The sequence below is a fragment of the Melampsora larici-populina genome (assembly GCF_000204055.1).
Source record: "Melampsora larici-populina 98AG31 unplaced genomic scaffold MELLAscaffold_16, whole genome shotgun sequence".
NCBI lineage: Eukaryota > Fungi > Basidiomycota > Pucciniomycetes > Pucciniales > Melampsoraceae > Melampsora > Melampsora laricis-populina.
In genome coordinates this window covers 878270-901292 of record NW_006768780.1, presented here as the reverse complement: position 1 = coordinate 901292, position 23023 = coordinate 878270, and the positions used below count along the sequence as shown (strand labels likewise).

General features: G+C 43.8%; 5 protein-coding genes across 5 annotated transcripts; 1 reads left to right on the top strand and 4 right to left on the bottom strand.

Moving 5' to 3' along the window:
* Positions 1–10299: 10299 nt before the first annotated feature.
* MELLADRAFT_123438 (uncharacterized protein) lies at positions 10300–11704 on the bottom strand (the record flags this gene model as incomplete). The annotated part of the gene is made up of 6 exons (XM_007409463.1): positions 10300–10688; positions 10764–10776; positions 10849–10908; positions 10976–11107; positions 11172–11261; positions 11344–11704. The coding sequence occupies 6 exons, from the start codon at positions 11549–11551 to the stop codon at positions 10652–10654; spliced, it is 540 nt and encodes a 179-aa protein (XP_007409525.1).
* A 989-nt stretch (positions 11705–12693) lies between these two features.
* MELLADRAFT_85995 (uncharacterized protein) lies at positions 12694–14489 on the bottom strand (the record flags this gene model as incomplete). Its single annotated transcript, XM_007409462.1, has 5 exons — positions 12694–12920; positions 13007–13066; positions 13148–13282; positions 13377–13481; positions 13538–14489. The coding sequence occupies 5 exons, from the start codon at positions 14487–14489 to the stop codon at positions 12694–12696; spliced, it is 1479 nt and encodes a 492-aa protein (XP_007409524.1).
* A 1603-nt stretch (positions 14490–16092) lies between these two features.
* MELLADRAFT_71778 (uncharacterized protein) lies at positions 16093–16539 on the bottom strand (the record flags this gene model as incomplete). The annotated part of the gene is made up of 1 exon (XM_007409461.1): positions 16093–16539. One exon carries the CDS (start codon positions 16429–16431, stop codon positions 16219–16221), a length of 213 nt encoding a protein of 70 aa, XP_007409523.1.
* A 2578-nt stretch (positions 16540–19117) lies between these two features.
* On the bottom strand, positions 19118–19871 carry MELLADRAFT_71777 (uncharacterized protein; the record flags this gene model as incomplete). Its single annotated transcript, XM_007409460.1, has 1 exon — positions 19118–19871. One exon carries the CDS (start codon positions 19559–19561, stop codon positions 19232–19234), a length of 330 nt encoding a protein of 109 aa, XP_007409522.1.
* Positions 19872–20051: 180 nt separating this feature from the next.
* Positions 20052–20607, top strand: MELLADRAFT_85993 (uncharacterized protein; the record flags this gene model as incomplete). Its single annotated transcript, XM_007409576.1, has 4 exons — positions 20052–20106; positions 20176–20210; positions 20283–20425; positions 20502–20607. The coding sequence occupies 4 exons, from the start codon at positions 20052–20054 to the stop codon at positions 20605–20607; spliced, it is 339 nt and encodes a 112-aa protein (XP_007409638.1).
* Between the last annotated feature and the right edge of the window lie 2416 nt (positions 20608–23023).

The following is a 23023-nucleotide window of genomic DNA, read 5'->3' as shown; positions in this document are numbered from 1 at the left end:
TTCAATCAATCCCCGTATCAATATCTAGATTTTTGAAACCCCAGATCTTTGCAAGCCCCCCCTATAGCTCCCCCTTCAACAGTCTGGATCACCCTTTCCCTTTCCACTGCAGCTAAACAAAGAAATGATGTTGATTCACCAAAGAAGAGGCCTGCCAAAATTATTGAGCTGGAATTGGACCTTGATCTGTAAGATGAAAATAAGTCTTCTCTTGGTTTCAATCCATAGCAATGAAATAATTAATCACCAATTTTTGATGGTGTACCACCTTCTAGTTACAATCAACAACACTTGGGTTGCTGAAGCTCTGGTAACTCACAGGGGCCAAAATTGATGCTCACAACTATGTGAGCATTGTAGACTTTCCTGAAGTCTCCAAAAAAGATTAATTTTGTTTCAGGATCATTCAATTCATGAGTTTGGTAGTGTTCAGGCAATCAGGCTGTTCTGCTCAGATTTTGCTTGGTGTTGCTGGAGAATGCTCATTTTCATCTTGGATGAGCATTCTTTGGGCTCAATCTCTGAGATGAGTATTCAGGACACTGCCAGCATTAAGTACGTTCCTTGGTGGGAATATGACCTAAGCTGGGAACATGATTGAGAGTATATTGGGTCATCAAATCATCTTGCACTGCACATCTGGCCCATGAAGCTTATGCTACATATGTGCAAACATCTGAGTAAGTCCTGAGCTATCAGCTACATACAGGTCTGCTCAGTTATCTGCTCATTTAGATATACAAATCACATGTAATACCTTCTGTAACTTTGTTCAGATTGAGACATGCATTTCCAAAGATTGAATACATACATCACAATGGCCACTTGGGAAATATTCATGGAGCTGTGTAACAGTAGCAGAAGGGGAATATGGTTCCTAGGACCCATATTCCCACCAAGGAACATACTTAATGCTGGCAGTGGGATCCACTCAGAACCTCTTGAAGATGGTAACAAACTCATTTTTTTTCACCACCCTTCCCAATACATGTCAGCACTACACCACAAATTTACCCCGCTTTTGTTGAAAATTGGTTTGCGGGTTACCCAACAATCATGGCTAGAACCCAGCTCAAATGACGCGGGTTTTTGAGCAGAGACCGGTTTTTTGACGGGTTGAGTTTGATATGTATCTCAAAGTACGGTTGCTCGACCCCTCTGTGAGCACTTTGATAACAGCATTGACATCAGCAGATACAAACCACAAATACAACACAACTTACTAGGATTACCACCAACTGAATCACTGTGGTCAAAGAATCAGCGGTTACAGACTCTATAGAAGATAGAACCACCAAACTATCCATTGCCTTTGATTCCAATCCATCATCATCAAACTAATTGTTCTTCAATCAATTTTAATCTTCAACTTTATTTAATTCAACTTCACTTCAATTCAAAAACAGCATGATATCATCACCTATGCGATTGTCATATTGGTTGCAAATTGACAGGGAATTTAACCTTGAAATGTCATTGGAAGGTAGAGCCTCCCACATCTGTTTGCTTGACAAGCACTAGACTGATTGGGTTCTGCTTTATAGAATAGCAAAAAAGTCTGTGTGAAGTGTGATCATATCACAAGGCATTTACAAGGTAAGCACCTATGAATTGTCTCTTATCTTCAAGTCCGAGTTTCTGAGTCCAAAAATTGAAGGGTACATTTTTCATTTACTTGCTTTCTGATATGTCTTCTAATGCTTCTTCCCCTGGGAGTTAAAGGTTCAAGAATGTTGGATTATTACAGAGGAAAGTCACACTAGTCATTAACAACTTCAGTCATGATAATTGATAAGGGAGGAGTGAAGTTATTGAAGAAAGAGGGAATTTCAAGGATGGTAAACAAGGGTACTATGGGATTAATTCCTGTGTGGTGATGTCATTGAGGGATTTATGGTGCAAAGAGTTTTTCGGATCAATTTTGTACTTATTCTTATGATTGGATTGATTCAGGATTGTTATGAACTGGTTCTATTTCACTTGAGTGACATATTCACATTACATGTCACAAGCTCGAGAACCATCTTATAGTTGTAGATACATTGCCTGTACAGATTTTCCCTCATCCGACAATCCACATAGGAAGACTGGTAATAGATACAAATCCTCACCAGAACTCCCTTGACCCTCGTCGCCGAAAACCCCCAAGTCTGTCCATAACATATTGTCGGATCTATAGACGAGACTCAAGGACTATAGATAGATCACCAAGAAGAAACAAGTAGAATTGACTTAAATCGAAAGAAAACCGAACCTCAAGATTCAGAATACTAGCGAATCTCGACCTCATTAGAAAACCTTATCTAGATCTCAGAAATTCAAAGTTGAAAAGACCCAAGAAACTATTCGAAATCGAAAACCTTATTAACTAATCTGCATACGCTGAAACCGAATCCACCAGAACCTTATCTTACTTACTAAAAACTCTGTCGATCCCGACTGTGATCCCTGGACTAGCAAACGCAACCACGTCTCCATCTTACCGTGCTCCTTTAGAGGAGGAGGACTCTGATAGTGAAACTCCGATCCCTTTTCTCGACGCCGATTCTAGCCTTACCGGTAGCGAGATCGATATGTCTGACACCAACATGACCTCTCTCGAAGACATACAACGCAAGCTTGCGGAGCTTTCCACCTCATTGGCTGAAGAACGCCTGATGCGAGGACAAGCTGAAGCCAGATACCAGCAGTCCGAAGCTTGTTTAGCGGCGTTGGAATCCCGAGGCCCATCTGCACCTGCTGCAGCCACTCAACCACCCACTGCGCCACAGCCACCACCAGCTGAACCGGTCCTGAAGGGCCCCAAAGTCTCGACGCCCGATAAATTCAACGGCGCTCGAGGCGAACCCGCAGAGATCTTTGCGAGTCAAGTCCAGCTCTATATGCTGGCACACCCCTACCTCTTCCCCGACGACCGAAGTAAGGTGGTTTTCTCGCTGTCTTACCTCACGGGAGCAGCCAGCAGTTGGGCGCAACCCTTGACAAAGGAGTTATTCGACCCCGCTACCGCCCACCTCGTAACCTTTGAACGCTTCGTTACAAATTTTAAAGCTATGTATTTCGATACTGAGAAGAAATCGAAGGCGGAACGCGCGCTGCGAAACTTATCGCAGAAGACCACCGTGGCCGCGTATACCCATGAATTTAACATTCACGCAACTTCTACTGGCTGGGAAACTCCGACGCTCATTAGTCAATACGAGCAAGGGTTGAAAAAGGAGATTAGAGTGGCAATGGTTATGACGCAAGAGGATTTCACGTCAATTGAACAAATCACTAATTTAGCTATCAAGATAGACAGTAAATTACACGGCGCGACCAACCCAACCTTCCATACGCCAAGCACGAGTGCAGGAATCTCAGACCCCAATGCCATGGACTTATCAGCCGCCTACGTTAGATTGTCCGAAGAGGAACGAGCACGACGTATGCGAGCGGGTTTATGCTTCCGCTGCAATGGCCAGGGTCACATCTCCAGCGCATGTCCCGATCGTAGAGCTAGTAGGAAAGGGAAGGGTCGAGGTGGTTATCAATCAAAAATAGCTGGATTGGAAATTAAAGTCGCAGAGTTGAGTAATCAGAGGGTGAATCATACCAGTAGTTTAGAAGGAGTAGGACGAGCTGAAACTTCAAAAATGGAGAAGCTCAGGATTGAAGGTTGTGCCCATCCTGAGCCACCTGGAGAATTTGTCATCAATTAATGTGGGATCTAGTAGAATGAACTTGTGCAATACAAACGACCCGCGCATTTTTTTACACACCACATTATCCATGTCCCAAATTCCCCGAGCCACACCGTCCCAAACATTTCCCGCTACGTTCCTCATTGATTCAGGTGCTACGCACGATGTGCTCAGTGAATCATTTGCCTACCACGCTGGCTTGATAGCCGGTGCTGATCGACATGACCAATTGATCACTGGATTCGACGGCTCTGAGAGCCGATCTTCCTTCAAGACCCACCTTTTTATCAAATCCGACCCATTACCGACCCCATTCATCATTACAAGACTCAAAGACTCGTACGACGGCATACTTGGCATGCCATGGATCAAGAAAAACTTTCACCTGATTGACTGGAGTAAAAGTATGGTACACCCAGCCGAGACTCACGTTGCAACCACTTCATTGGTTTCGTATTGGCCGAAAACACCCTTATCTGGCCACTCGTTGGACCCCATGAGGGACGCTAGGCACAATTACGAGGGGATGTGTGTCAATTCTGACACGTTAGCATCCCCGCAATGTGAGTTCGAGAGTCCAGTTAATCCTAATCACCTTGAAACAGATGACAACCCTCTATCTCCCGATAGTTCCCCCCTTATCACGATTACACCCACCACGAACAACGAAAACCACGAACACATCACGACACAAGACCCGGATACGAGCATTGCGGCCGTAGTGAATACGGCCTCGTCCGTCCCGCCACAGAACCCCGACGATCCCAAGGAGGAGCCTCAGGGGCACGCAAGGAACAGTGACGAGGGGGCTAATGTCTTTTTAGATATATCAACGCCCCCGCAATGTGAGTTTATTACTGATTCCAACCCATGTTCAACCCGAACAGCTGGCAAGCCTGTTTCTCCCTTGAATAACACATCAATCCAGGTCACAGCAGCCAAGACGTCCTGGTCAACCTCAGCACGACTCGCCGCCGACAAAAAGAAACTCGAACCCGTCAAAGCTCTAGAGGAAATTGTCCCGTCTAGGTATCATAGGCACTTACACATGTTTAGGAAGTCCAATGCCCAACGCCTACCCCCGAGACGCCGCTACGACTTTCGTGTCGAACTGATACCAGGAGCTCAACCGCAGGCTAGCAGGATAATTCCATTATCACCAGCCGAGGACGCTGCTTTGGAGGAATTGGTGAATTCAGGCTTAGCCAACGGGACTATCCGTCGAACCACTTCGCCATGGGCTGCCCCTGTGTTATTCACAGGGAAGAAGGACGGCAATCTGCGCCCTTGTTTTGATTACCGTAAGCTCAACGCCCTAACCGTCAAGAACAAATACCCACTACCGTTGACTATGGACTTAGTCGACAGTTTGCTGGATGCCGAAGACTTTACCAAGCTTGATATGCGCAATGCGTACGGTAATCTTCGAGTAGCAGAGGGTGATGAGGATAAACTGGCCTTTATATGCAAACAAGGCCAGTTTGCACCTCTGACTATGCCTTTTGGGCCAACTGGCGCCCCTGGTTATTTCCAATACTTTATTCAAGATATCTTATTGGGACGTATAGGTAAAGACACCGCGGCCTTCTTGGATGACATTATGATTTATACAAAGCCTAAAGTAGATCACGAAGGCGCTGTTGATGGCGTACTTGACGTCCTATCCAAGCATACACTCTGGCTGAAACCCGAAAAATGCGAGTTCTCGAAGAAGGAAATTGAATACCTTGGCCTTATTATCTCTAAGAATAAAATCAGAATGGACCCGACGAAAGTGAAAGCCGTCAAAGAATGGCCAGCACCCCAATCAGTATCTGAACTCCAACGCTTCATTGGATTCGCCAATTTTTACCGACGTTTCATCAACCAATTTTCAAGAACCACAAGACCACTTCATAATCTGACCAAGCTCAACACGCACTATGTCTGGGATGAAAAATGCGAAAAAGCCTTTGAGAGCCTGAAGACCTCCTTCACCACCGCACCCGTACTGAAGATAGCCGATCCATACAAGCCGTTTACTCTGGAATGTGACTGCTCCGATTTTGCATTAGGAGCAGTGCTATCACAACGCAGCGAGGACGATGGAGAACTCCACCCAGTAGCTTACCTGTCCAGATCACTAGTCCAAGCTGAAAGGAACTACGAGATCTTTGATAAGGAACTACTGGCGATTGTCGCGTCTTTCAAAGAGTGGCGCCACTACCTGGAGGGAAACCCCAACCGCCTAGATGTGATAGTCTACACGGACCATCGTAACCTGGAGTCTTTCATGACAACCAAGCAGCTTACCCGCAGACAGGCTCGATGGGCGGAGACACTGGGCTGTTTCGATTTCGTGATTAAATTCCGACCCGGCAGTAAAGCTACCAAACCAGATGCCTTATCTAGAAGACCGGACCTGGCGCCTACTAACGAGGAAAAATTGACCTTTGGCCAGTTGTTAAGACCCGAAAACATCGGCCCAGACACGTTCCCGGTCGAGCTTGCTAGCGTAGAGGGGTTCTTCGAAGATGAAGTGGTTGCACTCGACAATTCTGAGCACTGGTTTGAGGTGGATGTATTGGGCATCGCTGAAACTGACACTAAGGCACCGGACATTCCTACGGATGATCAAATTATACAACGAATCAGAGACGCAAGCAAAGAGTGTGACAGGATAGGGGAACTGATGAACGCAACCTTGAACCCGATATCAGCCAAGACGAAAGCAGCTTTGAAGCATTACAAAGTACAAGATGGTATCCTCTACAACCAAGGTAGAATAGAGGTACCGGACGTCGACGACATCAAATACTCAATACTAAGAAGCAGACACGACTCATTGCTTGCGGGCCACCCAGGTCGAGCAAAGACTCTCGGATTGGTCAGGAGAAGCTTCATCTGGCCATCTCAGAAAGCGTACGTCAACAGGTACGTGGACGGTTGTGACTCTTGTCTAAGGGTTAAATCAACCACACAGAAACCCTTTGGGACTCTGGAGCCATTACCGATACCGGCTGGCCCGTGGACGGATATCTCATATGACCTTATCACCGGCCTCCCTGCATCAAACGGCTACGACAGCATATTAACCGTGGTGGATAGATTAACGAAAATGAGTCATTTCATTGCTTGTACTGAATCAATGTCGGCTGAAGACCTAGCAGATCTCATGATGAAGAACGTATGGAAGCTTCATGGAACTCCCAAGACGATAATCTCAGATAGGGGTAGTATTTTCATTTCACAGATCACGGAAGAAATTGACAAACGCCTAGGTATACGCCTTCACCCGTCAACCGCTTTCCACCCACGTACAGACGGTCAAAGCGAGATCGTCAATAAAGTAATCGAACAATATTTACGACATTTCGTTAAATATCGACAAGACGATTGGGAAAGTCTACTGCCCACAGCTGAGTTCTCGTATAACAACAAAGACCATGAATCCACGGGCATTTCACCGTTTAAAGCTAACTATGGATTTAACCCATCATTCAACAAAGTACCATCAGCTGAACAGTGTGTGCCAGCAGTAGAGAAGAGGATGCAAACACTCGCCGAAGTGCAATCTGAATTAAATCAATGTTTAGAATTAACTCAAGAGAAGATGAAAGAACAATTTGACAAAAGAGTACAACAAACACCAAGATGGGAAGTAGGAGACCAAGTCTGGTTGAACGGACGAAACATTTCGACAACTAGGCCAAGCCCAAAATTAGAAAATAGATGGCTAGGTCCTTTCTTCATTATCCAAAAGATATCAAATTCTACTTATAAATTGAATCTCCCTCTTTCCATGAAAAGCGTCCATCCTGTATTTCATGTCTCTGTACTCAGGAAACATAACCCGGATACAATACATCAACGAAAACAACCCCCAGTCGAACCAATCATAATACAGGATGAAGAAGAATGGGAAGTCAACGAGATACTAGATTGTAGAAGAAGGTACAACAAGAAGGAATACTTTGTGAGTTGGAAAGGATTTGGCAAGGAAAACAATTCATGGGAACCCGAAATCAACCTCAAGAATAGTCAAGATTTAGTTAATGAGTTTAATTTAAAATATCCCGACGCAACAAATAAGTACAAAAGGAGAAGGCGGAAGAAGTGAGAGGGCTATGCTTTTTCCCACTGGGTTTTTTAACGCAGCCCGTGGAAAGAATGCAGAGCTTGCAAGAGGAAGCTTGGGCATTAAAGGGGGGATAATGTTATGAACTGGTTCTATTTCACTTGAGTGACATATTCACATTACATGTCACAAGCTCGAGAACCATCTTATAGTTGTAGATACATTGCCTGTACAGATTTTCCCTCATCCGACAATCCACATAGGAAGACTGGTAATAGATACAAATCCTCACCAGAACTCCCTTGACCCTCGTCGCCGAAAACCCCCAAGTCTGTCCATAACAAGGATGATCTTTTCATAGAAGAGAAATCAATATTAGGTGAGAAATGTGTTGAAAATGGTCAAAATCCATTGAAATTGGAGGTTTTTCAGCTAATTACATATGTCAAGACTTGTCAGATCAGGATTATTGATATTTCATTTGATGTGCAATACATTTTTTCATAATGTACAACATTTAAATCAATAGTAACAGAGGAGTAGTGAAAAAGATATAAGGATACAAAGAAAATGGTGTGAGTTTCAAATTTTGTGCTTACATTCAGGTTGTTGGTGCAGCACAAAAAAAGTGTGTTGGGTGTGCCTGGGAGTCAGAAAATTTGGGAAATTGGGGGTTCAGCACACCTTTTTGAAAATCACATCAAATCTAGGGAATCCTATGTCCTGTCACCAATATTAGAGTTGTTGACATCAGCAGTAGGACTTGTATACTAACGAGGAACCCCAAAGACATCTCTTGCTCAACTTTACATGGCAAAAGTGTTTTGGTAGATGGCTCCAGCAACTTCAAAATTAGAAAAAGTATTGACAAAAAACAACATCTTGGCTCTTGAAAATTTTGCTTTGCAAAAAATGCGCCTGGTGCGCCAAGTTGCGCCTCAGCGCAAGACAAAACAAAAAACACACCCACAACCTGAGCTTACATACACACATTTAGCAAAATTTACATGACAAAAAGCTTATTTTCTGAATCTCTACAGCTCAATAACTTCTTCATCACTGATACGAGATAGGTCATATTGGGGCAATAAATGATCAGTATCAAGGGAGCTATCAAAGGAGCTATAGTAATCCAAAATTGAATAACTTTACAAAAAATCTGTGATTCTAAAAATGGTTTTCAGCCATGAATATTAGGAACAAATCACCTGTATTCATCATAAGAAGATCAGTTCATCATTTATTAACATCAATTGATCCAGCTCACAGCTTTAATCACGGAAAACCATAATAATAATGACATCATAAGGTTATATCAGAGGGTTTTTGTTGATTTTTGAATTTGTTAATCATTGTATTGGTGTGATACATTACCAAATGAAGGATTTGGGTGTTGATTTCCCCCTTTTTTCTTCATCATTTACAACATTATCATTTTTTGATCATCCTAAATGTATTTTAATAGTACCTGGTCACTTAAATATGCCCTTTATTATAGCTACAAAGAGAAATTTACTTTAGTGTTGTAGTGTTTTGACTTATAAAGTCTTTTGAGAATAATATCAAAAGGATATTGCACTATTTTTCTTTAGTTCTCAGTCTGTAATAACACTATAAGTGTTGACAGTCAATTAAAATGGTGCTTTTCATCTAAAAAAACATGGATTTAGTCCATCAAGAATTAAATCAAGTTGATTTTCTCTTTTGATACTTATCAGTACTCACAGCAGAGTTCCCCTTTCTGATTGTCTTGTTTTAGGAGGGCAGTCCGTAGACATCTTCTACTAGTCTTTTATTGGTAGATTATCCCCTTCATGCTCTGTATAGACCTTGTTGGGTTATAAGTTCTACACCAAGTGACTCCAGCTGATGACTGAGGATTTCAAGCTTGGATAGTGCTCTCCTTAGGGCTCCTGACAATTCTGAATGTATGTCAACCAAGATGTATCCAATTGTTGGGACTTCTATGAGCCTCTTCAACCTACCACACTATATGCACATCAATACTTGGGTGAATTAAAGATGGCTGAATGTCATTTGGACTATACAGGATTGACCCCCACTGCTCTTCCATACAAACACCTGGTGGCTTAAAGAAAAAGCACAGTTTTGACAGAAGTTTTGTGGGTGTATGGGACTGCTCTGGGTGGCCAGAGGGCAGTGATTTGGCCCTGTGATTTGGAATTGAAAGTAAGAACAGGAGTAAGGAGGAGGTGGGCTGAGGTGATGACAAACCAAGGGGGTATGGGATCAAGGGGCATGAGCATCTTTGATAGAGAGCACAGAATTGGAGGTAGGTTGACAGCCAAGTTGGGATTTGGGGTTGATCAAATTGATGGTCCTGTACAGCTTGGCTGCGCTCTGCATCAGCTGTATTTGTGTGTGGCAATTGGGGTAAAACGGGAAAAAAAGTATGACCGTGACATTTTCTTGAATAGCTGTAGTTTCTCAGAATGTCACATAAAAAGTGCAGATTTCCCTTAAGGGTCATTGTAGAATGTGAGTGAGGGTGATATCGTAGATTGAACGGACAAATTTGATCAAGGACAGTCAATTTAAGAGGCGGGAACTCGATTTATACCATGAGAAGACCCAGTAAAGGGTGATCCTTGAAGTTAAATTGACTAATTGCTTCCAACAAGAGATAAGAGAAAGGTGATAAGATACGAAAATGCCCAAGGAATGGGTGTTCAGATCGATAGTGCTTTTCATGCTAAGTAAGCAGCAGTGTAGTCACATCTATTTGTAGTTCATCCTTGGAAGTCATAATGTAAACAATAGGCTTTACACGCTGGCTTCAAAAGCGTACTATTGTGAAGGAAATGAACAAAAATCGTGAAAGAGTTTCCCAACTAGACCTCCATGGCCCAGATCTCGTCGTCTATGACCTATCTGATGAACCAACGAAGGCCTACAAGTTTGCGAGAGCTGGATCGCTCATGCTGACACTGAATGCACAAATAACGGAACCTCGTCAGAATATTGGTAAGAAGACATCTGTCAAAACCCAATCAGTGACTCACCATTCAGTGCAGGCTGGCAAAAAAAACGAGGAGCACCATCAGATTCTGTTCAAGGGAAGTCATGTTCAAGGAAGTTGTAACTCACTGGCTTCGCCTGCGCATTTACCCTTGCAGCTGTAGATCTTCTGATCTTGGGCAGTGCAGACTTTGTAAAACGATGGAAAATTAGTGGTGTCCGTACTTCACAAAGAGAGAGCTAGAAATTTACTTACGAACTCGTTGGTCGGCATCGTTGGGCGCAGGCTTGAAGTAATTGACTTCGCAGGACACACGAGCGACAGTAGTGTTAGAAAGACTAGTGCTATTGGCACCTGTAATGATCACTTCATTGCATTGCTCGCCCACTGTTTTTTTCGCACTTGTTAGTACCTTGAGCTGCGATCGCCACTTATGCTTGTAAGTACGAACCTGGGTAGCCAACGCAAGACTTGGGGTTGCAGAACCCACCAGTGGGATCATCGAAGGCTTTGCAAGCTGCCTCTGTGGGAACAGTCGAGTCTGGTGGAGAAATAAACAGATGTAAGGTCTTGCGATCTACTTGAATACCATAGCCTTATAAATCAGAACTTGTTGAACTTACAGTTTCCTGCTGGAGCTTGCGTAGGGTCAGTCGAGTTCATGGCCGCCAGGTCGGCTTCAGAGATAGGCATGAAAGCTTGACTACATTTCATGGTAACGATCTTTGGTTGGGCACCCGCTGGGCTGTTTGCTGGGCTAGCAGGGGCATCAGCACGGGCTGAGTAAGCACACACTGCCACGAATACAAGGGTAGAAAGGAATGAACGCATGATGATCTTGCTTGGATAGGATAGGAGGGTGTTTAATTCGAGGATTTGATGCGTGTGGAAGGAAGATGTGATAGTTGAATCTGACTAAAGGTATGATAATATCAGAGCGACTGAAAATGAGGCTTGTAAAGAACGTTTGGATCGGGATTTGATGAAGGGAAGTTGTTCTAGCTGGCAAGAGCTGGTTTTTATAGATCAGAGCCTAGCTGCGTCTGCATCATATCGTAAAGTGTGGCTATGAGGGTTTGACGCATCAGGATTTGATGAAGAGTTTCGAAGTCATGTAACTCGTTAAGCATATTGACTTTGCCGTTCGATGGTAGCATGAACGACTGCGTCTCCATTTATATGAGGGCTCCAATTCGTACACGAGTGTACATTACAAGATTGAGCATGAGTGCGAAAGGCTAAGGAATTTCGTGTACCTTGTGGAGATTTCTAGATGAGCGGAATCAGTTTCTTAGACTAGTCTGCCACCGACTGCTTTAAAGCTGCGGTCGGGTGCTTGGCTTGAATTTGTGACTTGACGGTGGATGATCAGAAAGGCGATCGCATTCTTGCCAGAACGAGTCGGTGAACAGTGTGCTCTTCATTCGAGAATGGAGTTTCAGATGCATCTCAACTCGCGGTCTCAACTTTGCCAAGATCAGAATGACTTTTGATCAGAGGAGCTTGGCTGTGAGCCTGTTATAACATGTGCAAGAAGGCGTATTGAAGTTCGATCGAACACGTTTTAATCTTGCTCCGGGCTTGGTGAGGTCTGCGGACTCGTGGGTTAGTAGCTGGCTACCAAGATCGTAGGATTTAATACATATCAACTGACGGAAAAATTCCTACATGTCCTGAAGAATAGTAGGAGTCTTCAGAATGGCATTGTAAAGGATAATTTGTTAAGGTGGTGAACGATATTTTTTGCAAAGAAAGATGAAGAAATATCTATTGTCCTAAATACAAATCCGAGACATACAATGATATAAAGCAATCAGAGACACAACGACATTTCCGAATCGTGATTAAAGCATCAGTAAGCCATGTGAGGTAGTTAGCCTCAATGACTGGTCATCAAGACGCCCGATTCCTAAACACAGCTGTTCCCAAGCTTTAAGCTTCCTACACTCGAGAGTTGAAGCCAGACGTAGCATCTAGTTGATATTTGGAAGGCCAGTTTGAGGATTTATTACGTTGTCAGCTAGAGAAGCTCCGTTCTGAGCTCCGTTCTGAGCTCCGTTCTGAGCTCCGTTCTGAGCGCCATTCTGAGCGCCATTCTGAGCAGTTGCGGTTTGAGTACTCTGAGTCTGGGTACCAGTTGGTTGTCCACTATTACCATCTTGTAACGCGGGATCTTGCTGTGAAATACAGCTTGCACAGGCTGATGAAAACAAATGAATGACGAAAAAGTCAATACAACCAACAATATGAACCCTTTATTACAAGACTCTAGAAAACCCGACTCACTCATTTCCCCCACGCAGCCTCCTTTACAAGTGAACATATTTTGATTGGCGTCTGTGCACACTTTTAGAAATAATTTCACAAACGATTAGTTTTTGAGTGATAACACTGATGACAGAAATCACTAAGCAGTGGGAGACACACTGCTGCTTTGGTCCTGGTCATTTGGACCGGCTTTGAAATAGTTGCCAAGGCAGTTAACTTGTTGAACAATGTTTGGGTCTGTTTGTGGGGGGCTGTTCGCATCGGTGATTATGAGTTGCTGACACATTTTGCATGCTAGATAATCCGAAAAGGATTAGCTTGCCATAATAGAGATATCACAAATGTAGAGAATTTCAGCATAAAATGTAGGTAAATCCGGTTCACTCACTGGCCGCACCAGTGCACGTAGAGGTGTCACATAAACCACTTGACCCGTCATCGTTGCCGGCGCAAATGGCCTCTGTAAGACCAGAAGATTTTGCGTAACGATCAGCTTGTCGGTCCGGGAAAGACTTCGAACTCAAACAGTCGAGGGATGGTATAACTTACGAGCTGGGGCCATGGTGCTTTGAGTGTTTCCGTTATTGCCGTATTGAGTGTTTCCATCATTGCCGTACTGAGAGTATCCGTTATTGCCGTACTGAGAGTTTCCGTTATTGCCGTACTGAGAGTCTCCGTTATTGCCGTACTGAGAGTTTCCGTTATTGCCGTACTGAGAGTTTCCGTTATTGTTGTACTGAGAGTTTCCGTTATTGTTGTACTGAGAGTTTCCGTTATTGCCGTACTGAGAGTTTCCGTTATTGCCGTACTGAGAGTTTCCGTTATTGCCGTACTGAGAGTTTCCGTTATTGCCGTACTGAGAGTTTCCGTTATTGCCGTACTGAGAGTCTCCGTTATTCGCGTACTGTGTGTTTTGGTTGGTTTGAGCGGTTTGAAGATTTCCGCTTTGATATGATCCGCCTCCGGTGCTTTGATTAGGAAGTGATCTAGAACTGAGTTGTGGGCTAACGCCATTGGCCCCATTTCCGTAAGAGGATCCGCTTCCATATCCAGCAGTTGATCCGCCGCCAATGCCTGAGGACGTTACAGTTCCAGAGGCGTCGGCTCCATTTTGTGCATCGTTGCTCATGGCCATCAATTCGTCTTCTGTGATAGGCATGTAACCTTGAGTGCATTGCAAGGAAACCATTGTAGGTTGGCCTCCAGCCGAGTAGGCACCGTTTGTCGTGCCAGTTGTCTGATATTGACTTCCTGTACCCAGATTTTGTCCCTTGTTTTGATATACGCTGCTTTGACTTTGTCCAGTGTTCTGATATGAGTTGGTCGGATTATTTACATTGTTTTGTTGTCCAGTCGAAGTATAACCATTGTTTTGAGTTTGTGCAGTAGCATTGGTCTGAGGTTGTGCGGTATATTGTGTGTTGTTTACTTGGGCTGCAACATCTTGCAAGTTATACAAGCACACTGATGCGATCACAAAGGCAGAAAATACGGAACGCATAATTGTAGCAAACTTGAAGGTTATACTTGAATTGACTAGATAAAATAAAATAGTAGGCAATTGAAGGCTATCTTGAGTTAAGCAGATAGAATGATATAAAAACGATCTTAAGCTTTTGCTTTACAAGAAATGGAATGAAAAATGTCCTGTGATATATATATATATATACAGATATCGGTTGAAATCTGAAGATAGCGATGAAGTCAAGATAAAGAACTTGGTTGGAATGTAGGGAGGAAATTATGAACATCTTCCACGAGTTCTTATAGACCGTCATCGGTTCATCATGAGTCTGAGTGAGTTGACTGTGCCATCGACAAGGCGGTACACCTGAAAAGCTCTGCAAGAGTTTAGTGGAGTCCTTCTAACACATCCAACATAGTTGGGTAACGGGTTTGTCTTATCGAGGTCATGAAAGCGGAAATCGATCAAGCTGATCTCGGAAGCTATCTTTGATAATTTGATGAGTTTACAGTGACATCGGAATTAATATTACCGTCCAACTCTTCGATGTTTCACGAGAGTCAGACATAATGACACCAAGTCAACCACTCAAACTGACGACGTCCAGAATGACGACATCGCTCGTCACCCTCTAGAGTCTAGATCATGAATTCTAACCCTAACGACCAGAGAATGTCACAAAACACAGATTCAATGAATTCTAGGGCTAACTTGATGAGACAGGTTTCATTCGAACTTGAAATACGACTCTGGTTCAGCCGTCCAACCCATCAATGGTCTCGGCAGCACGGCAACAATCGGCTGAACATGACAATCACACTATGGCCTTCAGGTAAACTTCCATCCTGTCCTATCCTTCTTCATCGTAAATACTTCATGATGAAGAATCGTTAACATCCATAGAGGCTAGATATACATATCACCTTATAGATGACACACATCGTTTATATATTTCCAATTGATCCTACTGAACCTTCACAACTTCCTCCACTGTTTCCTCAGATATCCTTGACTTTTGTATTGCTCAGGTCAACTAACATATCGTTCTCCTCCGCATCCCCACAGGTTTATTGATCATTTAAACACCGTATGCGTTGATGAACTGAGACTCGGATTACCTTTGTATGCATAATGTCTTTGATCTCAGAAACGCCGAGCAAAATGGCGTGGAATCGTTTCCCAGTCCAATCCGCTGTACACCATGCAAGATGTATTTGATATCTGTCTATCTACTTTATGTAATATCAGCTTGCAACCTTCAGAGCCCTGTTTGTGTCAATGTAAACCCGCATTGTAGAAGTCACAATGCATCACATGAACCTCGTCACAAAGTGCGACGGTTAGCCTCGGTTAGCCCATACAATAAAATCGCATCTCCCATGCTGATTGTCGCAAACGATTTACACTGTTGGCTCCCATAATATTGACACAGGCTTTCCGACAAACTTTATGAAATGTAGCTGATGTCAAGCTTTCGACAATCAAGGGCTGCCTGGGCCGCTAACTCCCCAGGTCCCGACTCCCGAGCTGAAGAATTATGTACTCATGTACAAGACACTCGATCCTCATGATATAAGTGACCTTGTAGACAGATTTGTAAAATTTTGGCAAATGAATGTGTACTTGGCAGCATCCAACAAGAGCAAATGTATGAGATAGCATGCAAAGGTCACCAGAGATGAACCAAAAAATAGATACAAAAAATAGATATAGAAATGGACTCGAAGCGAAGTTTGACATCATCAAGTCTTTATCCCAACCTGTCTTATTCAGCACGTGAAGATGAAGAAGATGACGATGGTGATTCAGGTTGAGGATGGGGTGGTACCGGATAAGCTAAGACTGGTTCCGTCTTTTCCTTCAATGCTTCTTCGAAGCCAACCCAGCTGGGACGTGTTTTTGCCTGTGTGACGATCTCATAAGCTTGCTTAGTGAGTGCGGTAGTAACTGCATCGTGTTCTTCTGAGGAGTGAGACATGGCTGTTGTCAATTGTAGTTTCGCAAGCTGGGCTGTTTTCTCGTCTTCATTCCAAGCGTGAGTCACGAGCGTCTCAATAGCAAGAAGAATATCATCTTGTTTGTGCCTCGTAGTCTGTTCAAGTGGATCGATCTTTTTGCCTGCCCAAAGAATGATGCCTTTGAATAGCTCAAATGGCGAGTTTGTATGTGTTGATACCTCGCTCATCTTGGTAAATTCCTGCTTGACCTGAGGGGATTCACTCTTGTCAAATCTGTTTAACCAGTCCTTGGGTTCGACTAACCGTCGATTGAGCAAATCGAAAAGACAAAACATGTTAGCAACCTGCATGCGATTTGATGATCATTCTCAAGAAGTCTTCATCTTGTACCAGGTCATACTTGTATCTCGTGTGAGAAGTGGGCGGACAAAGAAATGGACAAGAGGGAGATTCTTCTGCAACTCACGTTTGGCAAGACGGTCTGGCAGTGAAATCCTTTGAACGTTGGCCAACCAGTCTGCAGACTTTGCATTCTTGACCAGATTATGTGCAGCCACCAAATCTTCGCCGAATCCACCCGTGATGTGCGCCCCAGACCTCATCCAGTCTTGGTAAAGGAGCTCTATGGTTCTGGTGGCATGATCGTTATCTTGTAGGAAAAGGTAAAAAAGGGTTTGAAGTCCCCAATTCGCATTCTCGTGGATCTTTGCTAACTGCTCTTCCGGGATAGGGTGCGTTGCAGTAAACTCATACTTTGCTTCGTTGATGGATGCCGCGGACAAGTCGATGATGGTACCAATATTAATCTCGTTTGGCATCTCGACTCCTTGCGCGACCCGGGATTTGAGTGTTTGATAAAGGTCCTCTCGGTTCGCTGTTGCGGAATATCGATGACGTCAGAATGCTAAATTTGCAGGCATGAGAGTGAATAGGCTTTCAAAATCAACTGACCATAGATGAGTTTCGCCTGGAGCTTGGGATCCACGGGAATCATTTTCGGCTTAGAATCCGTGGATTTAGAAGCTGCCTGGAGATATTTAGCTATTCCTGGTCCCGTGCGACTTGGATCATTGTTATATGCTTTGTTTTCAATCGCAAGAACGGTACGAGCCCTTTCAGTAGCCAAGGACCCTGAGGGCCCGTGTGCGTAAACGTAAAGTGCCTTCACACTGACTATCAGCTTTTCACGCATCAGCGTTGTCATCGCTTCGTTGGGTTTGGGCGAGTGTGAGAGTACGTTCGTGGCCCATCTTATGATCTCATCCGCGGCCACGAGGGGGTCGCTCAAGAGTTTGACACCGAGCTCTGAAAGCTCACTATCTTGCGAAGCGCGCATTTGCGTGCCTAGCACTTCCAGAGACACTAGAGAAGAAACGATGGAATTTATGGAGTTACTTCCAAGTTGGAATTGTAGCTTCAAGCTAGGGCGACAAAAACTCACAGCGTCCGAGCCCGTCTTGCATCTCGTCTATAGACTTCTCCATCTCCTTCCAAGGCTCCGTGTATTTTGAGAGCGCCCAAAAAGGAATTTCGCCTGACCGATAGACGTGACAAAAATACAGAGCCGTCAGAGATTGCCAGTGAGAACTGCGCTGTGAGAGTCGGCACTTGAAATTCACCTTTTTTACCACTAGCCAGTAAGACTCCGTCTGGCGCTCGGTCCTTGGTTAGAAACTTGAAAAAGCGAGCTAAACCTCCGTAGATCTTCTCCGTAACCTTCTGTGATGTGGAATAGAGAAATCCGCGTCAAAAACGTTGAAGAACTACTAGTAAACCTTTCGAGCTTCAGGAGGTTGGAAGAAGCTGCAGTGACTGTTACAGACCTTGGGTGGTAGCTCTATTGGCGCAAAAAAACCAAAGTTGTGATGGTTAGCGAGAGTGAATGTAGAAGCAAGGTATCTGCGCGTATATCAAAAGGGCCTTACCAGGCTTATGTTCGCCCTTCTCAGCGATCGAAGGTATAGATTCGTCTAAAGGAAGGATGTTGTTAATGAAAACTTCCTAAAAAACAGACAACAGACATACCATTGGCAGCATGTACTTCATTTCGATTGAAATAGTTCTTCATTTTTGCAAAAGCGTCCTTGATTGTTCGAGAAAATCGTGTTATACCCATCTAAAAATGTCACACGAAGAAAGATAAGTCATTTGTTCCAAGACAATTAGAAAACTGTGAAAGATCGAACTTCGAATCCAGGATCCGTTTCGACAAATTTGTCGGGTGGTGGGGCAGCCTTTTCTCTTCCAGTGTTGATTACATCATCGGGTGGATGATCTGCATGATGAACTTGAGGTGCATGATGGAAGTCTTCGGACAACGGGTTTTGACATCGTCGTCTTAACCTCAAGCGTCCTGCAGCTAGGCCTCTACGATGGAGACAATTAAATTGGTCTATTCCATGAAGGTCTAGTGCCGAAGTTTTGGAGGCCACCTGAGTGTGCGAAAGTCCCACGACCTCTTGCCCGTCATGGAATAGTTCCATTGCCTTGGTAGAGTCAATGGCATAGCCAACGAGAAAGCTGAGCGGAAGAGTAAAGGCGCGTGACATATGCATGCTGTCGTCTTTTATTGATCTCGCTTGCCACTTGTTGAATCGTATATACGCTGGACAGTGATACCTAATGATGGTTAATATGGAATGATAAACAGGTGTGATGAGCAGACACCCTCAAGATCTGATGAGCCGCACAGCTTACGAATTTGAAAACGCGATCTGCCCCTAGGATCAAAGAATTTTGAGCGAGAAAGATGTTATAAATATTGAGTCGCACCTCCCTAAGCCGAAAAAGAACGACAGCGGCGAAACCTTTGAGGAAGCTTCAATAAAATAGGGTGGTTGAATCCAGTTTTCCAAAGACCTTAACGAACGAGAGGTTGGATAAACAATGAGAATAATGAGAGTAAAAACGATCGAAGATGATGATCCTTGTGAGAACAGGGTGAGGTGTGCGCTCTTGGGTTAAAGACAAGACACAAATCTGACTGAGCCTGGGGCTCTTGGATAACCTCATCACCTTCAGGAAGAGTTCAGAAGGGCTATGATACACTCGTGATCGTATTGCTTGCATAGCTCGTAAACGATTCAGAATAAGAGTCAGAGACATCGCATCGAAATGATAGTCTCTAACACCAGAGGAAAAGGCCTTCATAACGCGACTTAAGTTCAGCCGATACTACATCTCTTACATATCACCATTCAAAAGCTCCCAGCTCCCACGATTCCTCAAACATACAGGCAAAGCATCGAGCCAGAGACTAATCAAGAAATTCCGAGCTCAGGACCAATCCACCTTCGAACTATGTATCCATAAATCTCAAGGCCATCTGGGCCTCGTGAGTCTTCGTGTTGTCTTTCTGTAAAGTTTCGTGCATCAAGGGTTGCAGTGGGTATGTTACATCCACAGAAACATCAGAATATGGCCTACTTTGACCGCATGAGAGGTTGATTCAGGAGACGGCTCAGGGCGGCGAGCTGAAGACTGAAGTCAAAAGAGAGCGCTTCGGCTTGAGTAGGTCCCGGCTACCACTCGGCCCGATCGGACTCTATCCGGACCGGGTCTTCACTCTCTTGCACCGGATTGGTCCGCACAACTGATCAGTGTCGACGACTCTTATCATCACTTGAACATATTTTACAACATGGCCCCTTCGTCAAAGCAGACTGGAGGATCAAAGAAGAAGGATGCTGGATCAGGTCAGCCCTAACCCAAGATCGGCTAGGGAAGCATAAAATATATCGAATGCTGATCATTTCCTGCCACAGAGGGTACCAAGTTGAAGCCAGCCAATAGTCTCAAAGTGAGTGCGAAAAACTTTGATCAATGCTGAAAGCCGTTTTTGGTATGTATCGATTAAAAATGAACTCGGTAGGTCCGCCATATTTTGTGCTCAAAACAATCTACAGCCCTAGAAGCGATCGCGCGCCTGAAGGCTGGCGTTGGGTTCGACAAAGTGGCCGCAGAGCTGAGCGAAGATAAAGCTCGAAATGGTGGCTCTTTGGGCTGGATGACTCGGTAAGTAGCTTGGCTTCAGCTATACGGACCATGTTATGTGTAGAGCCTGATCGACCAGGTGAATTTTTTTGTGCAGTGGTTCCATGGTTGGTCCGTTTCAGGAAGCAGCTTTTCTCTTGACTCCATCCACGGTTGCCTCGCCTACCTATACCGATCCACCGGTAAAGACAAACTTTGGGTAAGCAATCTTTCCAACCACAGCGACACGAGATATCTTATCCTGACCTCATAATTACTTTGATAGGTATCATATTATCATGGTGAGAACGTCAAATCTGTACTTCTTTGGATCTCGATGACGCTAATGATCGGGGAACAATCTTATGTGACCCGTTGGAACAGGTTGAGGAACGAAAGTAGAAAGATGACTTGATCTCGGGTTTGCTTGAACCCATCAAACCGAAATCATCTAGTTCAGTTTCCGATAAGTAGGTATGTCCACTTCATCTCTCGCTCTGACCATCAACTACGCAATACTCAAAATAACTCCTGCGCCTGCCTGTAGCATTGGATAGAAGTTTGATGACAATTGATGCGCTAGATGATCGTCTCACATCATTGACGCCATCTGCGACACAACTGGCTAGAAAATCGACAAGGCGAGATACCAGTAGATACCCTTGTGACCTTTGCCGTTGTTATTAGTTCCGTGCAATCGCCTAGAGATCTTAGCTTATGAATTAAATACCAGCAGAACTCTTGAACCGAAGAAGTTTGCTCAAAAATAACAAGATCTTTATGGCAAAGCATGATCCAGAAAGCTCAAAATGGAATTAGTGTATGCATTTTTTGCTCCGCACCTAAGCCGGTGTCAGTCATAGAGTGTCAATGTGTCAACATTGAAAAAAACATACTGAGAGCTCATATTTTCTTGGTTCTTAGCAAGGATCTTATCGATCCCTATGAAGTAAAATTGTGCTCTGATCTGCAGCTTTATCCACTTAGTTGTCTATGTCTCATTTCACTTGATTTATTTAAAAGTTGTAAATAGCAGAAGAATTTGTAATGACCTACGACAATCAAGATTTCCGTAGACTGTCTCATAAGAGTACAAATCAGACCTGGAGGAAGTATATTTTGAGGTTAATGCTGCTGTTTCGATCTTGCCAAGTCATTTATTTGTCAGCGTGGTCAGGGTCTCATCACATCTAGACTGTTCACAAAAAAGTTTAGCTTAACATATACTGGGAATTGGGTGCCCAGCTGCCGCATCATCGTGCTTTTTACTGAAAAAATAGAGACAGTAAAATTAAAAGGCATTGTTGATTATTCCTAAACAATTGTCTGAACGAAATTTTTTCAAGAACTTCTGTAATCAGTCAGTCAATTTTTAGTGGCTTTATAGAATTGTCATTGATGTATGGTTGATGTTATCACAGAATTGGTTCTGATGCTCTGCTTGCTCACCAGAGATTACTTGGAACAGTGTTGCTCGTGTTTTTCCAGAGCATTGCCATGAGGAGAATTGTATCTTCTACTTGTGATAATATATTGAATAGCACATGTCGAAAAAACAATTCCAGAGAATAGTCGACAAAGGCAACTCGGTCACGAGTAAGCTTCACATCTAGTCACTTTGACTTTCAATTGTTTGTCACACCTTTCGTCTGGATGTCCGTGTGTCTTTCAGACCTCAGTGCCCACAGACGCTGTCGTACCCTCATCAGGTGAGATCTACCTGTGTCTTCAATGGCGATGTCTACTCAGACGGGTCTTGCCTCTCGCGGGATGTGCTGTTTTCCTTCAGGTTCGAATGGTAAATCGACGCGCCAACAAGCCCAAAAAACCATCCAAAGGCTTGGGCATCTCAAAGCTCAGTGCTGATATTACACTCCTGGTTCTTGCACCGTGTCCGAACGTAATGCAAATGGATGTTCTCGTGATAATATTTCCCTGTCAAATCTGACTGGACGAGATTGGACCAGCCTGAGTGTACAAAAATTGTAAATTTCCGCAAACCACGATTATTCGCGTCGCGTACCACAAAGCTTAGCCTGCGATAACCCAAGAGATAGCCTATGAAGGAGCATGGTAGGATATGATACAGCCCTTTGCAGAATTGATGACTTTGGAAAAAGAAAAAACACTTGAGTTTTCAAAAAAAACCTGCGAGTTTTTTTCAAAAACTCATCGAGTTTTTCAAAAACTCATCGAGTTTTTCAAAAACTGAGCGAGCTCTTGTTCGTGAGTGTTATATCGATCAATTGAACCAAGTTCTTGCCCAGTTTTTGAAAAAACTCGGTCACTTTTTGACAAAACTCAAGGTTTCTTTTTTGAAAACTCGAGGTTTTTTTTTCTCCAAAGTCATCAATTCTGCAAAGGGCTGTACGTATTGAATTTATTTTTGAGTCCGACATGACTGCCACGGTGCGCTAAATAACTCACTTGTTTTCCACAGCCCAGCTTCGGATAAGCAAAATCAGCGAAATTTGAAACTTTGAGGGACTCAGGACTTGCTTTGATTTGCAGGAGATATCAACCGATCACTACCTGGGAACCGCGACGGGTGATGCACATTGACCTTTTTCTCTATCCCAGGTCCAGATGCCCTTCAAACTTGATCGTGTCTTGGTTTGTTGTCAGCAAGACAGTGGTGAT